The 9,583-nt window shown below is 45.3% G+C and overlaps 1 protein-coding gene across 1 annotated transcript in view; it reads right to left on the reverse strand.

Annotated features, from left to right (window-relative positions):
* The window catches only part of MED13L (mediator complex subunit 13 like), a 158,526-nt gene that overhangs the window by 25,191 nt on the left and 123,752 nt on the right, over positions 1–9,583 (reverse strand). The window contains exons 14-17 of the mRNA XM_017746480.1: positions 9,489–9,583; positions 8,248–8,347; positions 4,692–4,912; positions 1,422–1,627 (exon numbers count right to left, since the gene is read on the reverse strand). Of these exons, the coding sequence (XP_017601969.1) occupies positions 1,422–1,627; positions 4,692–4,912; positions 8,248–8,347; positions 9,489–9,583 (622 nt within the window). The remainder of the gene's footprint in view (positions 1–1,421; positions 1,628–4,691; positions 4,913–8,247; positions 8,348–9,488) is intronic.

The raw sequence follows: 9,583 nt of genomic DNA on the forward strand, positions 1-9,583 counted from the left end.
GAGTGTAAGAACTCAGTAAGTCTCTGGATAAGGAAGGGGAAACAGGGATTTTTCCGTGTTTGTCTTTCCTCATAGTGTTTTGTGTGTTATTGGAAAGGACTATCGTCATTTGGATGCCCACCTATCATTAGTGACTTGAAAAGGAAAACACTGAAGACCCCTTTCCTTACAATCATTTTATTACCTTGAACTGGTGTGTCCAACTCAAAGCAGGAGAGGGGAAAATAATGAAGCAGGGTCTGAAGGAGTTGTGGAGCGGCAGCAGAGCGAGTGCCTCAGACTAATAAGAAAAGGTGACCTAGAAACCCTGATTGGCAATCACCACTCTGTCGGAAGCCTGCAGTAATAATCCTCACTCTAATTGGATTAGATTGAAAATGAAAGGGTTTTTTCCACCAACAAATACCTGAAATTAATAACCAGCTCAGGCCCGGTGCATCAGTTACTATTATGAAAAAACCTGAGAATTAAATTGCTCCCTAGGCACTATATCAAGGGTTTACAATTTCTTCTTTGCAATTCTTTTGAGAACACTGAAGGACCCTTTGGGGCTGCAAAAGGACTGATTTAAAGGATTTACAGACTGGTTTAAAGATACAGACTGCTTCCTCTAGAAATGAAGCAGTGCAGCAGGAGACCTTTGTACTATTACTATGCTTTTTCAGAGATTTTATTAATTTAATGGTGCAAATTCTTGCTAGCTTTCAAAACCTCCAGCAATGAATTTCCTCCATAAACACTGCTCATTTCTGAGAGCAGAGTGAGGAATCCAAGCTTGGAAAATGAATGTCAGTGGTTCCCTTCATGTCACAGCACTCTTCTACTTGGCATCTCCTCTTTGGGTCTCAGGAAGGGTGGGACAGGACAGGACATGGACCAACATCTGTCTGATCAGCAGCTCCCCATGGCCCCGCTCAGGGACACCACAGGAGCTCCCACAGGAACACGCACTGGGGAGCTCCCACAGGCCCACTCAACATTTCCAGAGCCCTCAGAAGGGCAAATGGAATCTCCAGGACCAGAGATCACCAGGCTGGAGCTCAAAGTGACACAAGGGAGCCTGGCTGGAGGCTGGACATGGAAATGGGAGGGCAGAGATGTGAGAGGTTCAGTGCATTCATTTTGTTCCCCAACACTTGTGGTCTCTGTTGAATCATCAGAAGTTGCCATTAATTCAGTACTGCATGTTCCTGTTCTTTCAAAAGCACTGAGAGTGGACACATACTGTAACACCCCTGACTGCCAAAGCCAGGGTTAAATGTTCCTGCTATCAGAAGTGTTTTGATCTCAGTCAATGACAAACCTAAAATGTTTAAAATACATTTGCAGGTTAAAGCACTGTTAATACAAACAACCATTTTAGTTACACCCAGCTTTAGGCATGGGCTGGACAGACTCCATTCCTCCAAGGCTGTACTTACTTGTAGCCATCTCTGATGAAAGTGGCTGCAGGTGGCAATGGAAGTTGTTCAATTTTCGGAGGAACAGCCCAAGAAGGCCTGAAGATGCAGGCATCTGGAATCTTCAGAGGTAGGAGGCACTGGCTGGGCAGGATCTTCAGTGGAGCAAACAGGGAGGAGCCCACAAAAGGTTGAAGTGATGGAACTTTGTGCACATACGAAAAATCCTGTAACACCCAAGTGACCTTGTTACAACAATGTGGTCAGGTTGCTCTTTAGATATTTATTTTTAATTCAAATCTATTGTACTGTTTGAACTAATATTACCTTTTCCCCCCCAAATGAACTATATTTATTCATTCTACAAAGGATTCAAGAGCAGTTCCTTCAAGGAAACTCAGCTGAGGCTCCTGGTTATGCTGAGATGCTGCACAGCTTTATGGCAGGAGGTTTCACAATTGGATCAGGCTCATTTCAGACAAGCTGTGCTTGAAATATCAGTAGTGCACTATGAAATTTTCACACTACCTAACTTTTAGCACCTCATTTAGGCACTTAAAAGATTGATCTTTGCAAGACTTCTGTACTGACAGTGGGGAGAGGCTGTCAGAGTGTGAGGAACCCTGAGGTGCCTTGAGGCAGCCTCTCTGAATAACCCCCACCGTGGGGGTTCACATCACTTTAGCAATAACAGTGCACACTTTGCACATGCCAATCATTACACAGAGTATTAAATACAAATATCTAAACCATCCAGCAAACACTATATTAACTATCAATGAAGTTCAGCCCAGCTGGGCTTGCAGTGACTGTCAGGTTTGCTTGCAGAGATTGATGACAAGAACTTCAGCCAGAGTTTTAGAGCTATTGCAGCTCTTTCAGGAGATCAGAACTAGTCCTTCTGAGGCACTACTGCAAAGTAAAAATGAGTAGGAAAACATTAACAGCAGTCTCAGTATTTAATATCTCATTAGAGCTTTGCATTTTTCCCTTGCACCTTGTCAAGCATTGAGGGATGAGGAATGTGTGGATTACTATCTCCAGCTGTGGAATGCTCAGCACAAGGAATCTCCTTCCATGCTCTCAGAATGATCAGCAATGGGTTTAGTGCTTGTTTCCCCCACTGGTGTGTATGAGCAGCTGTGACACACTCAGAAGCCAGTCAACTGTGCTGTTGGAAATGTTCTCAGGCAGAATTAAAAAAGTATTTTAATACTCCTATAATGGTTGGTGAGGGAGATTAAAATATCTTTGGTATCAATGATGCCCTGAAATCTGCTCCCACTCAAAAACCTTCAGCTCAACAAATTCCAAGACAGACTTCTTTTCCAGGCCCAACTTACCCTGTTCTTAAACAAACAATTTACTGCACAAGCCGAAGAGAAAAACCAGCAAGGTTTGTGGCAAGGCAAAGTCTTACAAACCCTATAAAAAACTTATTTCAGACTCCTCTAATGGCATAAAAACTTGTGGATGCACCAACTCAAGACAGGAAATAGAGACTGCCCTGGAGCACACACTGAGAAGGCGTCTCTTGCCAAGGTGCCTCCAAGTGAGAGCTCAGGGAGGAAGGAAGGAGAGATCTGGCAGTACCGAGGCAGGCTTGCCCCATGTCCTGGTATCCAGGAGGGTTCTCCCTTCAGGAGGGACACTGGGAATTCCCTCCCACCTCTGCAAAGCCCCTTTCTCCACAGAGCTGCTGGGACAAGCTCCTTGCCAGCTCAGCCCTTGGCAGGGGAATGAGCTGGGAGTGCCGGGGTCTGACTGGACACACTGGACTGGCACCAAAACATGGGAGCACAACCCTGGAATGCTGTCCCACAGGCTGTCCTGCTTCCTGCCAGGGACAGGAACTCCCTCCTCTCCCAGGGACAAAACTGAAAGCTCCTGTGGAAGAAGTCACCCTGTGGGATTTGCCAGGGCTCCCCTTGCAGTCTGCATGAGGGATGCTATTCCTCCTGCCAGGAAAATATCCTACTTCACAGCTAACCACATCATTTACAGTGAACAAAGGCATCCATCAGTATCCTCACACCAACACAGCCACTTCTTGTCCATGTCCAAGTGTGTCCCTGGCTCAGCAATGCAGACCCCTAAAAATCAGCGTTCAGTTAATTCCAACATGGGCACAAAGGAGAGGGAAGGAGGTGGTGCTGGGGAGAAAGAAGGCTGCTGAAATAGAAGGAACAGGCTGTGGCACATGAGGGACAGGTGGGTCTGAAGGAGAAAAATTAGGCTACAAAATCAAGGGCTGGGGACTACCAGGAAGCCAGAGTTAGAGTGGGCATCTCCCTTGCTATTCCCCATGTACAGAGCAGCTTGCTGCAGAACAAGGTGCTGTGCATTTCCACACAAAAAGTGTACTTTTTATTAAAAAACCCCTCAGGCTGTATGCATGGAAATATGGCAACAATACCTTCTGGCAAAAGTGCCGAAAGGCAGCCCCAGAAGTTCAGGGATGCAGGATGCACACAGGCAGGATGGTTTTGCCCTGCTCCTACCCTGTGATGGAACAATGACACAACCAATGTACACCGGTGCTGATGCTGGGTCCCTCCATGGGATGCTATGGAGAAATGGCCACACTGGGATGTCACGAGAACCCAGAGTCCCCAGCCACGAACAGCTCTTACTGAGACACTACAGGACTCGAGAGAGGAGAACTAGGTGACATTACCTGACCTGTGTTATACAGAAAGTCAGATAAGAATGGTCCCATCTGGCCTTAAAACTTGTGAAGTAACATCAGCTGAAGAAGAAACAGAGCAAGTTCAACCCCTGGGCTTTCTCAGAGAGTTTCAACCCTAACCAAAAAAGGAACATTTCAGAGAGATAAAGGCAGCCTTTCTACATGCACCACTTTATCCCACTGTGTGCCCAGCCTGGCAGCAGGGAGGGGGGCACAGCGAAGGGGCCACAGAGAAATTATTTGAAGAAATGCATCAATTAACAGCTCCTTAGGCAGGAGTGTGGTGTTTTTCCATACATGTACATTCTCTCTGTTCGGCACAGGGCTCATTTCACAGACAATACTGTTTGTTTCCTGAGAACACCCAGAACCATTACAAACACAAGATTACAAGAAGAAAAATGCCTACAGTTAAAATCAGGGAAACAATTAAAAAGCTCTTTTACTAGAAAAGAATATTTTTCCAACTTCAGCCTGACGGGTTCTTTACAGGGGTCCAGCTCACATTTGTTAGCTGCTACACACACTACACAGGACTCGTTTATAAAAATCAAAGTGTGCATAGAGGAGTTTGTAAAAATCCCACATTTCTGGCATGTTACCTTAATTTCTTCAGGTTTAGGGCTACCTAATCCATCTTCAACCTCCATTTTAAACTCAGCCAGCTGTGTTGGAACCATGTTGACCATAGGGCTCTCCATCATTCCCAAGGCAGTCACAGTCTCTGAACTTATTCCATCTTTATAACTCATCACTGGGGAGAAGGCAGGGTGCTGTTCTAAAGAGGGTGGTGTTGGGAACATCCTTTGGAGATCTGCCACAGCTGAATAGGATGAAACAACACAGTTAATCATTAAAATAAAAATTCTCAAGGAAATTCAATAAAACAGAAGAGACCAACTGAATGCGAGCTCTTACTTCATCAGTTAAAAACTAGCAAAGCTCCTCCAGACTTACTGGGGTTCTGACAGCAGTGTAAGTCTAGACCAAAAGTTAACTCCTAGGGATAAATTCCCCAAATTCCTAGGGATACTCTGCAAGGTTATTGTTCAGCAGAAACAACAACCTGGTAGACAGACAAACAAATGTACAGTTTACCAGCAACTAATAAATCCTTCCTAACTGGAGAGATGAATTGACATTAATGCCAAGCTCACCCCAGTGACTGCTTCTCAGGAGTCACAGAGGAGTTTCCTCCCTTTGCCAGAGCTGACACCGAGCCCCAAAACCGGAGGCCTGAGCTGGATTTCTCCACTCAGTCACTGTAGCCTCATTTGGTCCATGGCAACACAGCTCCTGCCACAAACACGGGCAGTCCTGCCTAGGAACAGACTGCCAGGCAGCCTGAAGTTCCAGTGCCAGAGAAGCCACAAAATTATCATTTTGCATCACAAGACATTAAGCCAGGAAAATCCCTGACTTCTCAGGAAATGAACGTAATGGAATCATCCATTGGCTGTTTTTCTTCTTTAAGCAGAACAACCAACCCCGACAGAGATGCCCCGTACACTGTAATGCAATCAAACACAAATCACACCAAGTCCTGCATGTTCTCCCCAGTTCCATTCTGCTTCCTTCCAGGTACAGCCGATTTATTTTGTGTCACATTCAGCATAAATGCTCTATTTTCCTGACTTGAATTAGGACTAATCCTCTCTGAACCAAACCATCACTGGTGAACCACTGTAATTAGAGAAGGGTGAATTCCCTCAAGTGTCTCCTCTTAGATACTTTCTCTGACAGATTTAATGCCCAATCCCATTTCCATACCCAAGCTGATGGGACACAGGGACATTCTTGTGCTCAGTAACATCTGCAGCCTAAAGATGACGGAAAATTCATAAATCAATATGGATGGATTTCTGACTGGTAAACACCATGTTGTGGAAATCCAAACAGGTAAGAAGAAGTACTGTTCTCAAAAACTAACAGAAAAATGCAGAAATAAGTGATGGGATTACAACTGTATATGGATTGTGAGTACCTGCACTAACAGAATGTTTGTGTAGTATGCTGCAGCCTCAGGATGTGTCTCCACTCTGCCTTAACAGAACCAGCCCTGCATGTGATGCTTTTGTGCTCAGAAATGACACAACCAGGCTACTGAACTCTTTAGACAAAGTGAAACAAATAGGGGAAATCCTCTCAAAATGCAGTTCTTTTGGTAATAACTGTCCAAGCTGAATCCAAAGTCCTTCACAATCTGGAGCAGCAGAGTAAACAATGGGCTATGAATTATTCCCACTCCGTCCATATTCTTTTCCCCACTCTTTCAATATTTGAATTTAAGACCTTAGTCTTGTCCTGATACAGGATGAATCAGTGCTGACAGCAGGTTCAGCACAATGGAAGAAATTCTTTTCCAACAACATTAGTATAAAATACAATGTTCAAGCTGGCAGCTGGATTGGCTCCCTGTTTCTCAGCAGAGAGAGGTGCTTTAGGCACTGGAGAGGGGACAGGGAGGAAGGTGAAAATGAAGGGTGGCCAGTAGGAATTTATGATGCTGTACAAGGCACTTCAGCTCCCCACAGACACTGCTCTGCCTCGACAGCTGGTGCAAGGCCACAGCTACAAGTGGAGTGTATCTGTTTAACTTCACACTACATCATTTTCTCACCTCTAGCTCACTCCACTTAGCAAAATTCTGCAGTGCAGATTCATAAAAAAGTTTAATTACAAAAAATCCCCCAACCCTACAGCAACAGGCAACTATCATCATTCATTTTCATGTGTGTCATGCTTGAAAAAGCTTTGCATATTTTAAAAAGCTATGGATCAACTAAACCTGTCAAAATCCAATCTCTGTATACTTCAGACTTCTACATTTGAGTAAATCAGCACAGCTTTTATGGGTCCATAAAACTCTGACTCATCTCCTTCAGACTGGTTTTTTTCTTCACCTCAATTTGTTCTCATTACCAGCTGAAGTTAATGAGAAGGCATTAAAGAATGATTTGCAGAGAGATTGGATTTCTGCTTATAGTGGCCACAGAAATCAAGCACTCTTCCTTCTCACCACTAAGTAATTTGTCATTTGATTCGTTACTATTATACCAAAAATTCTCACCTTCCTCCTGTCCCACAAACACAGACACATTTCTCCTTCATCTCAATAGAATGCCACCTATACCACAATAGAATCAGAGATCTGTTCAGGCTGGAAAAGCCCTCTGAGATCACTCAGTCCACCCACTCCCAGCACTGCCAAGGCCACCATTGCCCCATGGGCCACATCCACACGGCTGTTAGATCCCCCCAGGGATGGGGACTCCAGCACTGCCCTGGGCAGCTCTGCCAGGGCTGGACAGCCCTTTCTGTGAAGGAATTTTCCCAGTATCCAACCTGACCCTCCCCAGCACAGCCTGAAGCCGTTCCCTCTCCTCCTGTCCCAGTTCCCTGCAGGCAAAGCCTGACCTGCCCTGGCCACACCCTCGTGTCAGGTGCAAGAAATGCAGCAGAGCCCACAAACCTCAGAGTACAAGTCGTCATTCCCAACAGCTGTTGGCACAGTCCTTAGAAAAAAGCCCTATTATTTTAATCTAATTTCATACAATTTCATCAGTTTCCTGCACTCCCATAACCTCCCTTGTCCATGGGCAGGGCCTGTACAAGCATCGCTGCCACAACCACCTGTAAAAGGTCTACACCATGCCTACAGTTAGAGCCCAGCCCTTTGATTTTACTCATGCACTTCCACATCCAGGTTAAACTCTGAAGGTGATTTTAGTTTTAATTTGTCACATGGTTGATGCAATTTTCTTCTAAGACAGGTTGCACCATCATGGCCAATTGGTAAGCCATGGCTTTAAATTCTTTGATTTCATTAAGTAGAAGGATTTATACTTAAAGAGGGATGTGGTAATGGTGTAAGTGCCCAACAGTGAGCTGAGAAGAGAGGGGAGAGCTTCCAAAGAAAGATTTGTAACAAACCCATCCCATAGTTCCAGACTAAGACAACAATGCCAACAGAAGAGCACCTCAAATCTCAGTAGGCTCATTAAAAATCCGTGTCTGTATTACCACTGTCCTCATTAAAACCCGGCAACTCCAGCACAGGTGCACCCTCCGTGAGCCCAGCGCCACGGCAGGGCTGGCACAGCGAGGCCTGTGCGCGTGGGAGGGCTGAGCTGTGCCCAGTGAAGCCCTGGTACTCACTGGGGGGGTAGGGAACCGCGGTCCGGCCGTCCTTGCCCAGCGGCCGCTCCTCAGAGCCCGCTGCCAGCAGCTTGGAGGAGCGCAGGGCTGGGGACACGGCCTGCAAACCAAACACTGCAGTTAGCACAGACTGGCACCTCTCAGGGGCACTGCACCGCAAAGAGAACGGCTGCTTCTCTGCTCTCCCACCCACTGCCCCCCAAGGAGTCTGGATTTTTCCCCCTCTTTCAACACTAAAAAGAAAAATATTTGCCTGTCTATATACCCCCTCATAAATTGACGCATACATGTAACTATGTACTTTTATATTTCTATACACACACAAATTATATTCAAAATTTTATCACAAGCCCTGAGCTTGAAATGCCTGCGACTGCTCTACTTGTTTCCATCTATGGATTACTCCAAGGTAAGAATGGGAATATGACACTGCAAGTAAGCCCAACACATGCAAATGTTAAGACATGAAAAACATTAGGGCTGTCCAGGCCAACTTCAGAGAAAAAAGTAATTTTTTATTTTGACAGAACAGTCCTCTGGTAGATTTGCATATTAACTGTGGCATCTGAAGTGCAGTTTGTGTGGAACCACAGCAAGGAAACTGGTGCACTTGTAAAGTCCTGCCAAGAAAAAGGCATTAGACTTTTAAACATCCTTATCTACTACTAACAGTCACCTTAGGATCACCTTTTGTGATTATGGCCATATTAGATTATGCTTAAAGATAGCGACTATTCAAATCTTTGCCTTCCCTGGCAGTTTCCCCCTCTCATTAACTGATACAAATCTGCATTTCCTTTTGTATTTCCTAACATGCAGCAACTATTTCTCTTCGCACTGAAATAAAGTGCTTGGAAGAATGAAAGGGAACATGCTGTAAGGCTGAATTTATTTTTCTTTGGTCAGGTTCTCAGACAAGGTAAAAGAACTAATCACCAGTTAATAAAACTTGGATCTTTTCCACAACTTTCTAACACAAAATTCTGACAGAAGTCCAGGACACAGAACTAGGTATAATGGATTTATAAAGCAACTGCATGGCTCTCCCTATGGAAGCTCCTTACAGCCTGTCCATGCAGAACAGATCTCCTGAAGGATCTCTCTCTTTGCCAGCAGTCCTTCCTAGCTAAAATCCAAGCCTGCCTACCTGGAAACCCTCTCTCCCATTTATTAAGGATAATCATTCCCAGCAGGATTCCTGGTTTTTGGCCTAGAGGATACTCAGTCCCACAGAGACTCACCCCAAGCTCATCCTCATCGGAGTTGTCGAAGATGTTGTCGAGGTCGTGCAGGGACGGGGCCAGGTCGGTGACCTGGGTGAGGCTGCCGGAGCCGG

The sequence above is a fragment of the Corvus brachyrhynchos genome, unplaced genomic scaffold, assembly GCF_000691975.1.
Source record: "Corvus brachyrhynchos isolate BGI_N302 unplaced genomic scaffold, ASM69197v1 scaffold19, whole genome shotgun sequence".
In the NCBI taxonomy this organism is placed as follows: Eukaryota; Metazoa; Chordata; class Aves; order Passeriformes; family Corvidae; genus Corvus; species Corvus brachyrhynchos.